The sequence below is a fragment of the Lutjanus erythropterus genome, chromosome 9 (assembly GCF_056507025.1).
Source record: "Lutjanus erythropterus isolate fLutEry1 chromosome 9, fLutEry1.hap2, whole genome shotgun sequence".
Lineage (NCBI taxonomy): Eukaryota > Metazoa > Chordata > Actinopteri > Lutjaniformes > Lutjanidae > Lutjanus > Lutjanus erythropterus.
Window position 1 is genome coordinate 35535761 of NC_139325.1, and position 19455 is coordinate 35555215.

The 19455-nt window shown below is 39.0% G+C and overlaps 2 protein-coding genes across 2 annotated transcripts; both read left to right on the forward strand.

Moving 5' to 3' along the window:
- Positions 1 to 1010: 1010 nt before the first annotated feature.
- Positions 1011 to 4472, forward strand: nat16l (N-acetyltransferase 16, like). Its single transcript, XM_084727455.1, has 4 exons — positions 1011 to 1125; positions 1965 to 2084; positions 2218 to 2442; positions 3770 to 4472. The coding sequence occupies exons 1-4, from the start codon at positions 1060 to 1062 to the stop codon at positions 4325 to 4327; spliced, it is 969 nt and encodes a 322-aa protein (XP_084583581.1). The 5' UTR covers positions 1011 to 1059; the 3' UTR covers positions 4328 to 4472.
- A 3834-nt stretch (positions 4473 to 8306) lies between these two features.
- Positions 8307 to 16936, forward strand: slc39a3 (solute carrier family 39 member 3). The gene is made up of 4 exons (XM_084727451.1): positions 8307 to 8461; positions 10127 to 10440; positions 10523 to 10653; positions 16082 to 16936. Exons 2-4 carry the CDS (start codon positions 10257 to 10259, stop codon positions 16751 to 16753), a joined length of 987 nt encoding a protein of 328 aa, XP_084583577.1. The 5' UTR covers positions 8307 to 8461; positions 10127 to 10256; the 3' UTR covers positions 16754 to 16936.
- The last annotated feature ends 2519 nt before the right edge of the window (positions 16937 to 19455 follow it).

Consider the following 19455-nt stretch of genomic DNA (forward strand, 5'->3'; position numbering starts at 1 on the left):
AACAGTTTTGCTTTGTTCCAGACAACGCAGGAGGTCTGAATTTTCCCTGACTTCATAAAAGAGCAGCTGTCTGACAATGGCAGCACCCATGGCAACATAAAATAATACATACTATCATATAATAAAACCTGTACCTGCATGTAAATTGATGTCAAAATATGTCACCAGTCTTATTAAATGCTGTACAGTAAAATATATAATGGCATCTGTTACCTCATTTGTTGTCTTTCCTCAATGACAATGGAAACTGGGAAGGATGAGAGGGGTCGAGGAGAAGGGAGGTTTCTCTCTCTCTCTTTGACTGTCCCTTCAGTCCCCTGCCATTTCCCTTCTGTCTTAACTTATAAGAAAAACAAAGTAGGGGAGGGTTAACAAAAGAAATTCTGTGAACTCCTGTGATCTGTGTTTTAAACCAATGAAATGCAGATTTTTATTAAAGGAATGTCAAAATTATCACATTAATATAATTTAGTTTACAGCTCAAAAAAACATGTTTAAGTTTGCAGGAAGTCTGATTTAGAGGAAAGAGTTCATCCATCAAAAAGGAGATGAATGTTCTCACTAACATAACTCACACTGAACAAAATATCAGAGAGATGAAAGTGTTTTTCACTTTTCTGACATCTTTCCAGATTAATGAAATACCAAGATTGAGCCAGTAGGAGTCACCCTTTAGATTCTATCTGCTTCTATTCACTTTTTATCCACTTCACCTTTAAGAAGACCAACAGGGTCCTCCCACCAGCCGGATTCTGATTGGACACAGATATTTTGTAGCCAATGAGAAACCAGCATAAGGGATGTTGTCAAAGGAAGGATGTGCTCCAGATGTGATCATCTGTGGCTTTACTGGCTCTGCAGTGCAGCGTCCTAAACAGGAGAAAAACACAACTTTCTAGATCACAGAAAGCAGGAAAAGAAACAGTGGGAACGTTTTTAAAACTGTGTATGAAACTTTGGAAGTAACATTCAAACAATCTTTGTGGCTCTCAATTTATTTATTTAGCTCAGAGTGTGAAATCAGAGTCAGATCAGCTGGGTTTTAGTTGGAAGTTCTGGATGTCTGCAGCGCAGGAAGGTTGTGATGTGGTGTACAGCTTGGCAGAGGAGCAGGACTTCCAGCAGGTCCAATATTTACTATTTTTTGTCAAACTGTAAAAGAAAATATTAAAGCTACTAAAATGAGTTTTTATCTGGTTCTGAAAAAAGTGTCAGTTTAATAATCTTTGAGTTTTAAAATCCCCCCAAAGATGTATTTTTAAAAAAACAAAAACTACTGAGTAAATTAGTTGAAGTGAAAGTGAATGACAGGTTAATATTTAATATTTTCAATTAAAAAAACTTCATTTTCAGGCACCAAAATAATGACAACTTGGGTTCACAACTCACTGTGACCAATTTCTGAAATACATTTTTTTGGTTTCTAAAAATCAAAGATTCGAATTTATCTAAATAAGAAAAGTAAATTATCTCAACTTAATATTAAAGGTCAGCAAAACTTTTTAAAGTTTATTTCCAAATATAAGAGTTTGAGTTGGGCTCTATTGCATTGAAATTTTGAGTTTTATCAACAATTCTTATTTTTACAGTGTACAAGTAGTTTTGAACAGGTTCTGAAAAAGTCTCAGTTTAATACTGATGCCTCAATATGACCCACATAAACAAAGAAGATCAGCTGGTTCTATATAAAGTTATTTTTGATGTCCGCCACCAGGTCGGCTTCTCCTTGATATCAGATTAAATGAGTCTGTGTTTACATTTTCCTGCCCAAAGTCACAGTGAATTATACTTTAGTTCAGATAAGATGTAAGATATTTTAATTTTATTACTGTGGAAACTTTACCACAGGGGCCTCCAGAACCAACAAAATGTTAAAGTTCCCTGTTGTAGCTTTAATAAATATTTATATATATATATTTGATTTTTGGCCTCTGACAGCTCAGCATTTGTATTCATGATTTTAGGTCCTGAACATATGTAGCAGTGACGCCTTCGATGGTCTGGACTACATGGCTGTTACCTTCCACCGCTGGCTGCAGGAGCCTGGACGCCTCGTCTTCATCGCCAGGATGAACGGCAGAGTGGTGAGAACTGAACACACTGAGCGAACGTGTACCACCAGGTTTTCTGTTTCTGAAAGGTAAAGTAACAACAGTCTGCCTCACCTGTGTCTGTGTGTGTGTGTGTGTGTGTGTGTGTGTGTGTGTGCACCTGTAGGTGGCGCTGGAGTCCGCTCTGCTGATTGATGGCGGTGAGACAGTCGTGTTTCAGGGTCTCAGGGTGGCACCTGATTTGAGAGGCCGCGGCCTCGCCGGCGCCCTCCAGAGACACGTGACTGACTACATCCGCTCCCACTACCCACAAGTCTCTGCTGTCAGGCTGGGCCGAGGGGACCAGCCTTCGACACAAACACTGGCCAAGTACCGACTCGTAGCTAAAGAGGTGTGTCACAGTGTCAGACTCACACAGTGAGTGTGAGTTTGACCAATCATGGTCCCCAGAGCAAAGAACACAATGTCTGTTGTTTTTATTGACATTTAACAAGATGCCTTTGAGTTTTAATGAATTTTGGATCGGCTGTAAAGATGTCTGTTGTCTCTCCAATATAATGGAACTAAATGGTACTCGTCCACTGATGATTTGTTCATTGAACACGTTTTGAAAGTACTTAATCCATTTGTGTGTTACCAGCTGACAGTGGCGAACTGTGACAGTTACAGCTGGGACTTCAGTTCAGCCAGAATTTAAACAGACACTAAAAAATGAAGCAAGATGGAACAAGATTTTGCAGCAGACAGCTTGTGACGTGTCTGAAGTGTGTAGTTGCCATAAACAAAAACCCCAGCAGGGGGCAGCAAACACCACACAATGACAGCAGAATAACTAATGTTTAACCAACAGTAGATAACTGCCATTTACTCTGTTACTATTGTTTGGATCAGTTATACTGAAGTTTGTGTTTGACATTAAGAGCTGTAATAATATCTATGAATTATTCTGAGTTTCTTATTTCTCTGTTTCAGTCTCACACACACAGTTACATGAGATGAGATCTGCAGTTAGATTATTTCTGTGAACCAACACAGCTGTGTGCTGAGCTGCACTGATGGAAGGAGCTTTAAAAAAGAAGATTCAAGTGTCTGAAAAATTGTTTTCTAACAGACTGCGGGATGTGGAACCTTTCAGTCTCCTATATAACACAGATCCTCTGCTAAGCTGCAGTCTATCTTGAAAAATGCAGCGCTGTCAGGTTAGCCACCTAGCAACATCGTCTGTCTGGACGCTTCATCTAGATTAAGATATCTTTGTCCTTCAGGAGGGACTGAGGGGTTTATTTTTAGTCCCGCCCACTGTAAATCAGAATGTGATTGGTTAACTTTCTAAACAAACGCACAGGCTGTGTCCTTCTGTCTCAGTGATGAAGTCCTAACCAATGAGTGAGCAGCTCTAAACTCTGCCTAGAGACAAAAACAGAAAAAATCTGATTGGATAACTTTCTAAACAAACACACAGGCTGTGTCCTTCTGTCTCAGTGATGAAGTCCTAACCAGTGAGTGAGCAGCTCTAAACTCTGCCTAGAGACAAAAACAGAAAAAATCTGATTGGATAACTCTATTTTACTGTTTTCAGAACAGCAACCCTTTCATTTCTGAAGCAAAGTTGATTTAAAAAATTGGATTTAAATTAGAATTAGCAGAGAATAGATCACTTAAAGAATGAGTCTTGAGCTCAGGACTGAACTCGTCATGTTAACTGTCGCCCCCTGCAGGCCATCTTGTCTCTGTGCTGCGAGGCAGCTGACCTTGACCTCTTCGTTGCTGAGCTTCGCTCCAGACTCCCTGCTCAGACTGACTCCTCCCCTCACGGCCCGGTGACCCTGAGCCAGCAGCAGGCAGAGACTCTGATCCTGAGCGACCACGTGGTTTCCAACCTGCTGCCCGGTAAAACCATCATCAATGACTGGGAGCCTCTGAAGCCAGTGGAGGCCAACCTGGAGGTGCTGCGCCGCAGGGGGCTGACATGGATCGTTGACCGGGAGTTTGAGCCCACCGCCGTCAGCCTGTGCACCACGCCGTACGCTGTCCCCTACCGCCACGACGCCCTGCACTTCAACATCAACATCTTCGGCCGCAGCTTGCCGTCGGTGTGCGCCCTGTTTCTGGCTCAGCTCGAAGTTTTGCTGCCGAGGCTTCAAGGATACCTGATCTTTTACACCTACGTGGATCCTGCGGTCTGGTCCGGGTTGCACCAGATCTGCGAGAACAACAGCAACGTGTCACTGTTCAAGGACTACTGGGAGGAGCTCATACTGGAGACAGACCTCTGAACCGCTCTCTCCTCCATCAAGATCGAGATTGTAATATCAATCAATCAATCAATCAATCAACCTTTGTTTGTATAACACCTTTCATACAGAGTATAAAATCCAATCTTACCAGCTTGTTTTTAAGTCATTACTTAAAACATATTTTTTACAAGAAAGCCTTTTCTGATGCATGATTTGTTGTTTCATAATGTTTATAAATATATTTTGATATTTTCTATAGTTACCCATCTTTTTTATTCTGTATTTGTATTTTTTAATTATTCTTTGTTTTATTTTCATGTATTTTGTGAAACCCTTTGCAGTCTTTAAGTACTCTACAAATAAAGTTATTAACATTACTATTATTATTCCTTATGCTATCCTTGAATGAGTCTTTGATATCCACAGAGGGAGCAGGTACTCTTCCCACAGAGGCCGCCATGTCAAACCATCCTGTTTCTACAGGAGCCCTGAATGGACAAACCAAACACTGGGTCTAGACAGGGTCTCACGTTTTTCTTGAGTTTTATGGCCAACTGTATAGTTTCTCCCATAATTTCACCACTAGATGCCACTAAATCCCACACACTGGTCCTTAAAGTTTTCATTCCCACTGGAGTTCCAGAGGTACTTTGTGCAGGTTCCAAGTGTTCTTGAATTATTCACAAATGTTCTTGTAAAGGGAGTTTTTCTGTTTTAATCTGTTATGTAACGTCTTTTGCCAGCAAATGAAAACCTTGAAAATAATCAGCAACACAGAAGATAAACTGAGTCAAAATGAGATGAACCTCAGTAATAAATATCAGCTGGAGGCAGCAGGAAGTTTCTCCTATTTCAATAAAGTTTTTTTTATTATACTATGTCTGGAAGATAGTTTATGATTATGATTATAATTACGGTGTCTTGATTGTGAGCATGTTTGAATATTTTCCTCAGACTTTTTCTGTGATTTTGATCCTAAATAAAATGAGGACCAGAAAATCAGTCTAATCTTCGCCTAAAATCAACGAGTAACAACGACCCTCCTACTTACAAGGAAACCAAAACTTAAAATAAGAAAAACGTAAAAAACAAAAAAAACAGAAACATGTGCACTGAAGGTCCTGAGTTCGATGAGCTGCACAGAGTGTGTGTGTGTGTGTGTGTGTGTGTGTGTGTGTGTGTGTGTGTGTGTGTGTGTGTGTGTGTGTCTGTGTGTGTGTATGTGTGTGTGTGTGTGTTTGTGTGTGTGTGTGTGTGTGTGCTAACTCAGGGGTTCAGGCTACTATAGACTAACCAGACCATTAGAGAAGCCATATCTCCATGACATTAAAAAAATCCTAAATTTTTCCCAAACTTGATTAATAGATTAAGAGGTTCTATATTTTATTAGGGTTCCATCATGATAAGAATAAACAGATGAAATGACAACATTCTCATGATGTGTTCTGCACAGAAACATTGTTTTCATATTTAATTTTCATGAAGTTCATTTTAAACTAATGATGTAATTTGTGCAAGTAGCCTAAATATGAACTATACAGCAACTGTCCATTTAAAAATCATAATGTTGATGATAAAGTTAAAACTGACGGAGCGCATCACTGGTTCAGACCACACCTCTACAGGTAAACCTGTCAGAACGTGTGCCTGAGCTGAGGAGACTCAGGAAGAAGAAGAAACAGGAATTGTTCTTGTTCTTGTTCTTGTTCTTGTTCTTGTTCTTGTTCTTGTTCTTGTTCTTGTTTGGTAGAGCTCTGGTGTTTTTCAGGTGGAGACAGCAGATTTCTTCACGCTGTGCAGAAACAGAAACAGGCTGTGAGTGAAAAGGAAAAAAATCATGAGGAATACAGCAGAGCTGTGATCCCAGGAGGAAACACGCGAGTCTCAGGAGGGTTGACAGTCACACTGTGAAATCATGAAGTCCATGAGGACTGTCTGTCTCACAGAGACACTTTTCCTCAGTCTGCATTTGCCTGAGGGAATTACCCACAGTTCATAGCTCTGTGGTGTTACCACGAGTTTCCAGGGGAACCCCAGGAGTTTTGTTTTTTTGTTCTGAAATGACTTTGCTCTTGAATGTCTGATTCATTTTATTATTCTGTATGCAAAGTTTTTTATTCACAAACAGAAATGTTCTTGAACGTTTTTGAAAAGTTACGTAACTTTTTTCCTTGAAGCCTCTGACTGATGTTTATAATTGTTTACATGTTGTTTTGTTTTGTTTTGATGTCAGTACTTTCCTTTTATGTTTTATGTAAGTTTTTTGTGTCATTTAAATTTCATTTGTGCTGCTATTGTTTACCTGGATTATCTTTTTGTCAATTAACAAATTAAATCCTTTTTTAAATTAAACTGTTTTTAAAACCATTTGAATCTTTTTTTATTCTTTGTGTTTATTTATATTCACATTACATGATATTGTCTTATTATCTATTCCATCTTTATTTATATTGATTAGGCGACATCATGTGATGTCTCTGCATTTTTAACCCTTTATTTTATTTATTCTCACTGACATGTTTTTTTTTCTATTTATCTCACTTATCATAAATGTTATAAATATTATTATTACGTGGATCATGGATGCAGCAGCTGCAAGAGAAAACATAGTTTACATTAAAGTGTTTGATGCTGTTTTGACATAAAAAAAGTAAAATGATCATGTGACCATCTCCTCCACTCTGTCATCTAGAGGATGGATAAAATGTCCCTCAGCCCGAAGTGACGTCACAAAGTTCTGTCCCGTTCCTTTTTTGTTACATGTCAGGTTCTTTCTGTCAGCTGCCTCCGAGGGCAACATGCATAATTTAATTTTAATTTGCTATAAAAATCTGCACTGAGAGAAACAATTTTGTTTGTGTTGACTTTAAGCTTTGATTATCACAATCATAAAAGAGGCATAAAAAGATTTTAAAAAAAAATCACTTCATGTTCAAACACACACGTTTTATATCCTGTATACTGTATATATTTTCATACAACATATTTAAAATGATCAATTTCTGTCTGGTTTCATTTGCTTTTGTTTAATATTTTATTCTCTGACAAACAACAGATTTGCTGTGGTACGTTGGTGCAGAAGAACAAACAAACAAAAACAAAACAAATAGAAAATTTTACCATGCAAAAAAATAGAAACAATATGTATAAATATGGTGTTATTTAATAAATGAGGGAATGAGCTGTACAAACTCACTAGTGTGTAAAATGTGAGACAGGAATGTACAAGTTAACAACAGGAAGATGTGCAAGATAAAGTTAAAAAATCAAAAGATGTTCAGTTTTTATTCTTCCTCTGGACTCAAAGCGTTTTCAACATTTATTCATGTGATCTCTGACTCTTTGTTGTTAATAAGTGATGAAAAGTAAGCAGCAGGATCTGCAGCTGGACAGATCCTCCTCCCCTGCAGCTCTGTCAAGACACAGAGTTACACACAGCAACACCGGAAATCAGGATGTTTCCACCAAAATAAAAGCATATATAGTCTGACAGCTTTAGTTACTTTTCAAATTACAAATTTCAAACTCTTCCCTGTCCAGTGAAAACCATGTATCTCCAGATGTGTTGGATGTTTGTGATAAACTGAAGGATGAAGTTTTTCTTTATGTGTTGAGAAACAACTTCTCCTTCTTCATCTAAATAAATTATTTAAAAAAAACAACTTCCTGGATCAGCTGGAACATGTGTCATCACAAAGATAAAAACAGGCTGTTTGTCTGACTTTTTAGAGATATGTGCTTCTCAGCCACGATACAAACATAGGGATGATCTTATAGACCATGATGCATTGCTGTGCATTGAACAACACCATGTACAGTAAATAAAATGAGCTGCAAAATAAAGTCCAGACTAATCAAGTCGGTCTTGACTTTGCTTGTTTTTAAAAATATCAACAAACAAATAAAAAACAAGCAGAGCAGCTCCTGATAGCGAAACAAGAGAGTTCAGCTTTTATTTTGAAAACCGGAAACGTAACGTGCTGCTGTGACGTACTCGACAGCAGCTCCATCATAAAGCGGGATCAGCTGATGGGAACTGAGTCACCACTTCCCGGACATCATGTCTGATAACGACATCGAGCAGAGAGACACTGAAGTGGATTTTGTTCAGTAGAATCTGGTTCTACTGAGGAGCGTCAGTCTGAACTGAACCGCTGTCGGACCCGGATTCAGGTACGAAACGCTTTTATAACGAAGCGGAAATAATAATAATAATTAAAAAAAAAAAAAAAGACACGAAGGTCCGAAGAAGTTTCATCAAAGTTTCCATCTTCTCAGGAGTCTCACGCGCTGCGATCGTGTTTCAGTAAAGATCAGTAAAAACTCAGATTTTATTCAGCCTGTTTCCCGTAAATTAAAAGTTTTTAATTTTGGTTTCTGTTTCCGTGGTAACGGAATCCGTGAAACTTATCTGTTCTTAAAAAAAACTCTCTGACGTCTTTTCTCCTGAAGCAGATGTCTGCTGCAGGGCCGTTTCTAGCTTTTTTGGGGGCCAAATGAAAAATACTTAAGTCTGTGCGCTTCACCTGTTTTCATATGTTTAGACATATTTTTCAACTAGTGATCAATCTGGCAATATTTTTCCCCGAATTGATTAGTTGTTTGGTCCAGAAAATATCAGCAAAGGTTGATCAAAGTCCAAGATGACGTCCTCAAATGTCTTGTTTTGTCCACAACTCAGAAATCTTTAGCACAAATGCGTAAAGAAATCAGAAAATTTTCATATTTAAGAAGCTGAAACCAAAGAATGTTCTGAAAAAAAAAAAAAAGAATCAAAACAATTATTCAATTTCCAAATCAGTTTGTTATTAATTTTATAGTTCATTAATAATCAATACATTATTGCATATCTACTCTTGTTTGTGTATTTTGCCAATATAAATCATATTAATTTAACTTTGTGCCCCCCAGGGGGCCTGTCCTCCAGTTTGGGATCCAAGAATTATGACATTAGAACATCAAAAATAAGAGAAATACAAAAAAATTAAAAAGTAAAGTGTATAAGGAGTAAATGCAAAAAAACGGGTTCATGAGCAAAAGAGACATTTTTGGTCAAAAAAAGAAAAAAAATCTGATGAAAATTTAGAGAAAAATGCACAGAGCCATAGATGGAGGCTATGACGCACAATTTAGTTGACAAACTATTAAAAAGAAATCGGTGTATAGGTTATATATTTTTAGAGTTGGTAAGAATCACATTGCACTGTTTTTATTTTTACAACTAGCTAAGGCAAAAATTTCAAAACAGCGTACTGCAATAGATTTTTGAGTTATCTCAAAAGATCAATAGTTGGTAAAACTTGTTCAAAACTTTTGAAAGTTTGGTTCAAAACTCAAAATCTTTTTCAGTACTTTGCCTTCAAAGTTGGGGTTGTCTCACCTTTTCATAGACCTACAACAAATAGAAATGAAAATTAAAATGTTTAAAAAGAATAATTTCTCCACTAAAGTCACAGGGGGCCACTGGTGAGGAGCTAAAGAGCCGCATGTGGCCCCGGAGCCACAGGCTGCACACCCCTGAACAACAGAAAGAATCTAAGTTAAGAACAAGAGTAACTAATAACTAGTAACTATTTATCAATGAATTAAACCTGTCATAATCCTGTCAGTAGAAAAACGGGTCCAAAAATAAAAAACATGAAAATGTGAGCTCCACCTGTTCCACGTTTGGACCTATTTTTCAACTAGTGATCAATCTGGCAATATTTTTTCCACTAATCAGTTAGTTGTTTGATCCATAAATTATCAGAAAATATTGCTCAAAGACCAGAATGATGTCAGATGATAGACGCGACAACATCAGTTTGGATTTAACTGAATATTTTATCTGTCTGACAGACTCTCATCTCCGGTGTGGAGCCATGGCGACTGTTTGAGTGCTCCTTCTCCTCCTCCTCCTCTTCATCCTCCTCCTTCTTGCTGCCTGACTCTGAAGTGACGGAGCAGGTGAAGATAAACCAGATTAAAGATGTCCTCCTCTGACCCCCTGTCTCCTGGGAGGGAGACGCCGGCGCTGCAGGTCAACCCGGCCGACGTCCCCGCCCTGGAGATCAAACTGGGAGCGCTGGTGGTCCTGCTGTCCGTCACGCTGCTGTTCGGACTGGCTCCGCTCTGCATCGTCCGGGGAGCGGGCTCGTGCTGCGTGGACCCAGGTGAGAAGCCAGCTCTGATCCATATTTGTAGATCTAATAGTCCAGTCTGCAGTCACGTTGATCCCAGATGTTGGTGTTGCAGATGTGCGGCACAGGCTGAGGAGTTTGATCAGCTGCTTTGCTGGAGGAGTTTTCATGGCCACCTGTCTGCTGGGTCTGCTGCCAGACTACCTGCAGGGCATCAACGAGGCCTTCAGCAACGCACGAATCACAGTAAGATCCCACACGTCCAGACTTTGAACCTTTACTCTGATGAAGTTAAAACAGCATCAGGAGCACGCGAGCCGTCATCCACGTGACAAACTGCCATAAACCAACACAACGCTGAGCGGACAGAAAGAACTATAGAGTCTGAAGGAGAGGAAATAAAACTCCTGCTTCATAAAGACTCAGATCTTTACTCACAAGACTTCAGTCCTTCCAATATTCTCTAAGCAGAAGCACGAAAAAAAGAGTACTGAAAAAAAACGTAAAATGCCGCCTTCCATAAGTCTCCTGAAGTCCCAACATGCCGTTCACTTGTGCTCACACACCATCACACCGCACACACCTGGTTCAGATGGCGTGCACTCCTTCATACCATACGGGGGTATATGGTATTATGGCAGTATTTATGTAAAACAGTAAGCTGATCGTCATGGAGACGCTATTCCTGCAGCTGGCTCCGCCTTGATCCTGAGAAACTGTAGCTTTTATTCACTGACAAACTCAAACCTAAACTGAACATTTACTGCCAAACTGACAAATTCAGTAGCCACTTGCTAAAGTTACACACTCACTATGATGCACTACTCTGACCACGCACGAGTACGGCTGCACAGTTGATCGCATTTGCAATAAAATCACAATATCCAAATCACAATTTTTTTTAAATGTATGAGAAAACATCATTTTGATGAGGTACTGTAGAGCTGCAGAGATGACCTGACCTAAAAAAAAATCTTCTCCTCCAGATGAAAGAAAACATGTTTGTTTTGTTCAGACCTCAGTGAATATCACATCATCATGGTCATAACTTTTATCATCAGGACTGAATCCAAAATACTTCGTGTTTTTCAGAGAGTGACCCCTGGTGGTGGAAGCTGCACACTACAACACAGCGTCGTCCTGTCAGTCTGTATTTAAGACGGTATTAAAAATCACACAGTCTGTATTTCTGAACACCCTGGTGTTACTGTAACCTGCCCAAACCTCAGACTCAGACATCCAGGGGTGAACTTACACCAGGATCTTCAGGCTAACTGTCAGTTTCTCACGTCTTTTCTCAGAGCGGAGTCTCCAATACATTTTTCACAATGAAATGACCAAGAGAAAATTGCAAAAAAAAAAAAAAAAAAAAAAAAAGTTGCATTCTTTTGTATAATTTATGAAAAATGAAAGGCAACTTGTTGCAGGGAGAATAAGGCTGCGCTCTCCTCTGAGTGTTCTCAGTAATGTTACCAGAAATTTAGACAAAATCTGCTTTATTTGTAAATGAAGTCATGCACACAGAAGCAAAGTCTGCAGCTGCACATTTTGAGCCAATTTATCAAGTAGATATTGAGATATTTCACCAGATACCTGAAAACTTCGACCTGCTAGTGGCGCTAGAGGAAAACTCAAAGGATCACTGAAGTCAATGTGATTTATCCTCCATGCATGACGACTGCTAACAGATTTTATGGCAGTCGCCCTGCGAGACAGACGAGCTGCGAGCTGCAGCTGAAAACACGATCTAATGTGGAGTTTGTGAAAGAAAACTGGACCTTTTTAAAACGGCTGCAAACTGTCAGATTTTTAGGAGGAGAGCAGCTGAAGGTCGACGCTAAAAAAGACACTGCTGGGAAACCGTGTGTGTGTGGGGGGGGGGGTTAACGGGAATCTCTCTCTCCTCCCTCACAAATAGTATTGCCTGCTTCAACAGGCAAAAGTTAAATACTGTGGTAACACTGTGTGTGGGTCTCTCTCTCTCTCTCTCTCTCTCTCTCTCTCTCTCTCTCTCTCTCTCTCTCTCTCTCTCTCTCTCTCTCTCTCCTCCCTCCCTCCCTCCCTCTCTCCACACTGTTTGATGTGTTTTTATTCCTTCCACCACTTGTTTTGCAAAGGTTGTAAAATCATCTTGTCAGATGTTCAAGTGTTTATTTAAGTTTTTTTATGAATCACATCAAAATATTCTGGCTCTCAAATATTCACCTGTCAGTATTTTTTTTAACACTCTATGACTATATGATGTGCAAAAGGCTCTTAACCCCCACAGGATTGTAGCAGTAAGTTAAAAAGTTTTTTAAAGGGACAGTTCACCCCAAAATTTAAAAATATGGACAACCCCAGTTCCAAAAATGTTGGGACATTGTGTTAAATGTAATAAAAACAGAATACAATGATTTTCAAAAACATTCCAACCTATATTCAACTGAATCCAGCACAAAGAAAAGATATTTAATGTTTAAACTGATAAACTTTGTTGTTTTTTGTAAATCTACAGTCATTCTGAATTTGATGCCTGCAACAAGTTTCAAAAAAGTTGTTTCAGGATCATGTTTCTCTCTGTGATCCATCAGCTTTTCTGTTAACACTCAGTCAGTGTTTGGGAACTGAGGACACTAACTGTTGAAGTTTTAAAGGTAAATTCTTTCTCTTTCTTTCTTGATATACGACTTCAGCTGCTCAACAGTCCACAGTCTCTGTTGTCATACTTTGCGTTTCATAATGCATCACACATTTTCAATGGGAGACAGGTCTGGACTGCAGGCAGGTCAGTCTAGTACCTGAACTCTTTTACTACGAAGACACACTGCTGGAACACGTCCACAATGTGTCTTGGTGTTGTCTCACTGAAATAAGCAGGGGCGTGTCTGAAAAAGACATCTGGGATGGCAGCATATGTCGCTCCAAAACCTGTTTAAACCTTCCAGTATTAATGGCGCCTATACAGATGTGACAGTTACTCATGATGTCATGGGTAACCAGATGTTGTCTGTTGAAGTTAGTGCTGGGAACAATCTGGATGGTCCTTTTCCTCTTTAGCCCGGAGGACACAACGTCCATGATTAGTGAAAACAGTCTGAAATGTGGACTCGTCAGACCACAGTACACTTTTTCACTTTGCGTCAGTCCGTCTCAGATGAGCTCGGGTCCAGAGAAATCTGCAGTGTTTCTGGATGTTGTTGATATATGTCTTCCTCTTTGCATGGTAGAGTCTTAAATTGCATTTGTAGATGCAGAGACAAACTGTGTTTACTGACAATGGTTTTCCAAAGTGTTCCTGAGTCCATGTAGTATCCTTTATACAATGATGAGGGTTTTTAATGCAGTTTTTAATGCAGTGCTGCCTGAGAGGTCAGATATGATGATATTATGGATTGTAGATGGTGAAATCTATAAATTCCTGCAGTTTTGTGTCGACAAATGTTCTTAAACTGTTGGACTGTTTGCAGTTTTTCACAAAGTGGTGAACTTCACCCCATCCATGCTGGTGAACCACTGAGTCTTTCCAGGACGCCCCTTTAATACCCAATCATGATCCTGTCACCTGTTACCAACTCACCTGTTTACCACACAGGTGTTTTTGGAGCATTCAGCAACTTTCACGGTCTTTTGTTGCTCCTGTAACAACTGTTTGTTTTTTTGTTTTTTTTTTTGTTTTTTTTTTGCATGTGTTGCAGGAATCAAATTCAGAATGAGTGTATATTTACAAAAAAAACCATAAAGTTTATCAGTTTGAACAGTTCAGAAATATTTCCAAATGGTTGCATTCTGGTTTTAATTCCACTTTACAAAGTGCCCAAACTTCATGGAGAAAATTCAGATGCAAGACAAAAAGAACATTTGAGAAATCAATATGTGATGATAAACACTGATATTTAGGTTATTTTTTATTTTGAAAACCTTTAATTGGAGTTCATTCTTTATCACACTCTGGTAGTTAGCATTTGTTATCATCTCATCCCTGCTCAAATGTTCCTGAGCTGTTGCTCCTGATGTCCTGCACCACATGCTGTCTGTTCATATTTTAATGAGATTAAAATGTCTGTGTGTGTGTTTGTGAGGTTTTTCTTCATCCTTATCTCTGACCTGAATCTTCTCCACATCCGCTGGTTTGCTCTCTTCAGCAGTTTTGTCGTCCTGTGTTGACAGAGATGGTGAAAGCAGATCAGTTTTTGCAACTTTTATAGACGATATAAGCTAGAAATGTAAACATTAACCTAAAATAATCCCTGTTATCCCTGCAGCACTTTATAAATAGTTTTGCTGACATTACTGTACAAGAATTCTGGGAAAAGAAGACAATTCATAGTTTTAAAAAAGCTTATATTCTTGCTGCCATTTGGAGCAGAGTTTCCTCTGCATGTGTAGCTCTGAGGTGGAAAACCTTTGGATTATTAGCTGCCACCTTAGTTGAAAATTCCAACAAATATGCAAAGGCTTTTTTATGCCAAAAACTTTGTGCTGAATTTCACATGTTATTAAAAATATTATTTTTAAAAAACTTATTAATTTAATTTATTTTACATAAATATTTGAAAAGAATAATTTCAGATTTTCCAATAGCTTGTGACCCAGTGACTCTGAATCAATACCAAACATCATAAAGCTGCTGCGCTGCACAAATAAGACACACCTGTTTTTGTTGGATTTGAGCGCTTCTTCTTTTCTTTTAATTTTAATATTCTGTTCACTCTCACATTGGAAAGTTCTTTTCCTTCATCTTTGTTGTCTTTTATCAAAAAGTAGAGCCAGGAGAGTGAAATGTGCACAATCTGCACCTGAGTGCTTTTGTGTTGAAATTAAGAGTGTAATTCATCAGAATCTTTGCATTTTGGTATAAAATCGGTCTGTCAAATTCTGATCTTGTCACTGTGTACACCGTGCATGGCACCCATGTTCAGAGGTGGGAAGTAACAAGTACAAATATTTAGTTACCACAGAAGTAGAATGTGTCTATACTTTACTTGAGTATTTATTTTTCTGACAACTTTTTACTTTTACTCCCTACATTTACCAACACATTTATCTGTACTTCCTACTCCATACATTTTCAAAACAGGTTTGTTACTTTAGTTTTAATGCATTTTTGTGGAATAATTTATTATCTTCATTTTGCATCATTGTGCTCCGCCTTCAAAATAAAGAAATCAAGATTTCAGCCTTAATGGACGGAGCAGTAACACGTAGAAAAGACGATTTCTTGATGTATCAGTGCAAATCACACACAACAGACGGAACAATGAAAAAGATGTAAAAGACCTAACATGACAGAAAAGACGTAACAAGACCACAAACGATGTAGCAAAACAACAAGATGAAAAATATGGTAAAAGATGAAAAAATGTAACAAGACAGAAAACAACATAGAAGTTGAAAAAGAGGTAAGAAGAAGAAAACATACCAGGACAAAAAAACAACAATAAGGATGAAAAATATGTAACAAGATAAATAAGGACATAAAAGACATTCAGGGAAAACCCTGTGAAGTCGCCAACATTTGTGAACGTCTTCTTATTAAAGTCGATCTATTTTTCCACGGATCAGACTCACCAGAGATGATGTTTCTGTTGTGAGTCTTGGTGGACAGATTGTGTCACTGAGACAGATAGGGACAGGTTTATTTCCAGTTTGTGGATTAATTGGACTAAACTGAACTCTCCTTGTCACCTCGCAGCTCGAGTTCCCTCTGCCCGAGTTCATCATGGCCATGGGCTTCTTCCTGGTCCTGGTCCTGGAGCAGATCGTCCTGGCCTTCAAAGACCAGTCGTCCTCTCACAGGGACGAGCGCCGGGCTCTGCTGGTGGACTCCAGCATCCAGGCAAATGACAAGAACGACCATCATCACTTCCATCGCCGTCGTGGGTCAGAGGAGTCTGATGGCGTCCACTCCCAGTCCGCCCTGCGCGCCTTCATCCTGGTCTTCTCCTTGTCCCTGCACTCGGTGTTTGAGGGTTTGGCGGTGGGGCTGCTGAAAGATGGGAAGGAGGTACTGGAAATCTGCCTGGCGCTGATGATCCACAAGAGCATCATTTCATTCAGCCTGGCCTTTAAGCTGTCTCAGATCCGGCTGCGGCGGTCGGTGATAGCTGGCTGCCTGCTGCTGTTCGCCGCCATGTCCCCGGTGGGCATCGGCGTGGGCGTCAGCCTCACCGAGACGAAGGCGTCCCCGCAGCACCAGCTGGCCCGCTCCACGCTGGAGGGGCTGGCGACAGGAACCTTCATCTACATCACCTTCATGGAGATCCTGCCGCACGAGCTCAGCTCCAGCAGGAACCGCATCCCCAAGGTGGCCATGCTGCTGGTGGGCTTCGCCGTGGTCACCGCCGTGCTCTTCATCAAACTGTAACCACAGAAACAGACATGTGGCAAAGAAATCTGTCATAAAACCAAGAGTTGTGTTTCAATTCAAAGAAACCAGAGAGATCCATAATTAATTCAAGGTAACGGTGCGTCCCCTGCCAGCTGCTGCTAGCTGGCTGCTAGCAGTGAGGGAGGTAGTTGGCGAACATGACTAAACGTAACGTGAATAAAACTTCGTCCATGAATATGATTTATGCCTGAGTCACATCAGATAGATTTTGTCAGCTATAGTGGTTGCTTAAAGGTGAGGCCAGCAACTCCCATGATTCCACGCCACAGAGACCCCTAGTGGCAGAATTTACTGTAATTCAGTAATGTAAGTCAGTAATGTGACGCACACGAGACTGAACCCTGAAATAATCACTGAATGCTGGAAAATGAATTACAATCACATGTAGAATATCGTTACTATCTGTAACGTTTCTGGATTTTATTTGCTCCAAAATACTGACTAGCTTTCCATTAAGCAACACCTGTCCGTGCTGCATAGCTAAGTTACAGCTAGCTGTCTAACCTCAGCTTAGCTGCCGCTGCCTTGTGTTGCGCTTGGCTTGTAGAAAGTGACAGTTATGTTATGCACCATTTATTGCTGGGTAAAATTCACACTCTGAATTATTAATACATAGCTTAGCATCTTGAATTGCATTAGCTGATGAAGTATGGCAAGCTAGCTAGGGGATGAAACAATTCCCAGTTTTATCATAAACCGCGGTAAAATACCTGACTATTAGTATTACCGTTTTTAATTATCATTAAAATTCATTACAATGCTTTGAAAATTACTGTCCCACAGCAACCAAAGTTAGCAACAATCTCCGAGGTGCAGGCGCAGCAGCAAAGCGGGTTTGTTTTGTTCATCAGTCGATTAATTGGTCAATTTTGGTTTGGTTTGGTTTCAAAAATGTCAGAAAATTGAAATGCTGATCAGTGTTTCCCAGAGTCCAAGATGACGTCCTCAAATGTCTTGATTTGTCCAGAACTCAAAGATATTGAGTTTACTGTCAGAAACCAGAAAATATTCACATTTAAGAAGCTGAAATCAGAGAATTTGACTGTTTTTCTTAAAAAGATAAATAAATTCCTCAAACAGATGAATCCATTATCAAAATAGGTGGCAATTTATTTAATAATTGATTAATCATTGCAGCTCTAGAATAAAGTTGAACTTTAAGTATTAGGGCCCGGCAAAAAAAGAAAACAATTGTTTTGGGGTTTTTTTTGTTTGTTTGTTTGCTTTTGCATTTTAAGAATTAAGTTGAAATTTTAATAATACACTGACACTGACACTAATTCTGAAAGTTTGACTTTATTCTCATCATTTTATTTTTTAAATTTGTTTATGTGACAGCAAGAATGTGCCGTTCCACAGCCTTACCAGAGTTAGGTTATAAGATAAGATAGACTTTATTGTCCTTAAGGAAATTTGTCTTGGATACAAAGAGTTTATACATACAGTTCCTGCATATATACAGTCCACCCACAGAGCTAGACTTGCCTATAAGCTCATTTTCATTTCTCTAAATAAATAAATACAAATATTTTGACATTTCAGCTTTATTGTCAACATTTCAGCCTTCTCTCCCTGTCGCTCAGCCCTAACACTGCTCCGTATTTTTGCAGACATGTAGGTCATGTAAACAGCCAAATAGTAACTTCAAAGCCCCTCCCACTGGGACATGTGACCAGAGTTACCTGTCAAAAATCATCTCACATGATCACATTTTTCACAAAAAAAAGCAAATATTTAAGTTTGCAGCTGTGAAAATGCGTCCTGACAGAGTTGCAGACAGATGTGAAAATATGTCATTTCTCTTTTTCTTTTTCTTTTTTCTTTTCTTTGATGAACAGGCAGAAACAGAAAAGGCTTTGTGTTCAAACGGGAAAAACTCCAAATTTGCCTCCCTTCACTACAGCTGAAAAAGAAGTCTTTTATTAGATGAGGAGGCTGTGCAGAGAGACGCTGCGCTGAACAAACACAATGAGCCAGTTTGTTGTTGTTGTTGTTGTTGTTTATTGTTGTTCAGTCAGAGGGAATTTACTACAGAGCTTCACACTGAAATGTCAGAGCTGCTGGCTGGAAACCTTCTATCTTCCCTTTAAGATCAGCTTTGATTTATTTTTGACTTCATTCATCTCACTGTCACAGGATTTCAAGAGCAGAAAAAGTGCAGAATGTCCTTTAAAGATGATGAAAATGTGGTGTGGATGTGAATCAGTGGTGTGTTTTTCTCAACAGCAGCACTTAGACGTGTATTTTTGTAATTATAACCCCAAAGTCTTTGATCCAAAGTCAATTTAAGAACGATAATTTTAATTATTGTGTTGTATGTATGAAATATGTTCTATTTTGTATTGTGATGATGTGTGAAAGACTGAACTAAACATAAAATAGTTTTTCCAGATCATTTAGTGACTGAGACTGTTCTTTTTTTTTTTTTTTTTTTTTGGTTTCAATAGAAAAGTTTTGACTGGAGTAACAGATTACATGAAACAGGATTACATAATTAGTATCCCAGAAAAGGTAAGTATTTCATTACAGTTACAGAAAAAAAGAATAATCTGAATCCATTTAGTTAACATGGGGATTATCAACAGGATTACAATTTAAAATACATTTTGAAATAAAGAATGATATACTACCATGCACAGTGTGCAAATATTACAACACTTCACGAGTCTCACGACACT

What these genes read in the sequence shown, in the direction of transcription:
- nat16l (XM_084727455.1), top strand. Translation starts at nt 1,060, where the DNA reads ATGTCTGCAGCGCAGGAAGGTTGTGATGTGGTGTACAGCTTGGCAGAG. An exon ending in AGGAGCAGGACTTCCAGCAG is followed by an intron (nt 1,126 to 1,964) that starts GTCCAATATTTA and finishes TCATGATTTTAG; the next exon opens with GTCCTGAACATATGTAGCAG. An exon ending in ACCGACTCGTAGCTAAAGAG is followed by an intron (nt 2,443 to 3,769) that starts GTGTGTCACAGT and finishes CGCCCCCTGCAG; the next exon opens with GCCATCTTGTCTCTGTGCTG.
- slc39a3 (XM_084727451.1), top strand. Translation starts at nt 10,257, where the DNA reads ATGTCCTCCTCTGACCCCCTGTCTCCTGGGAGGGAGACGCCGGCGCTG. An exon ending in CTCGTGCTGCGTGGACCCAG is followed by an intron (nt 10,441 to 10,522) that starts GTGAGAAGCCAG and finishes TTGGTGTTGCAG; the next exon opens with ATGTGCGGCACAGGCTGAGG. An exon ending in TCAGCAACGCACGAATCACA is followed by an intron (nt 10,654 to 16,081) that starts GTAAGATCCCAC and finishes GTCACCTCGCAG; the next exon opens with CTCGAGTTCCCTCTGCCCGA.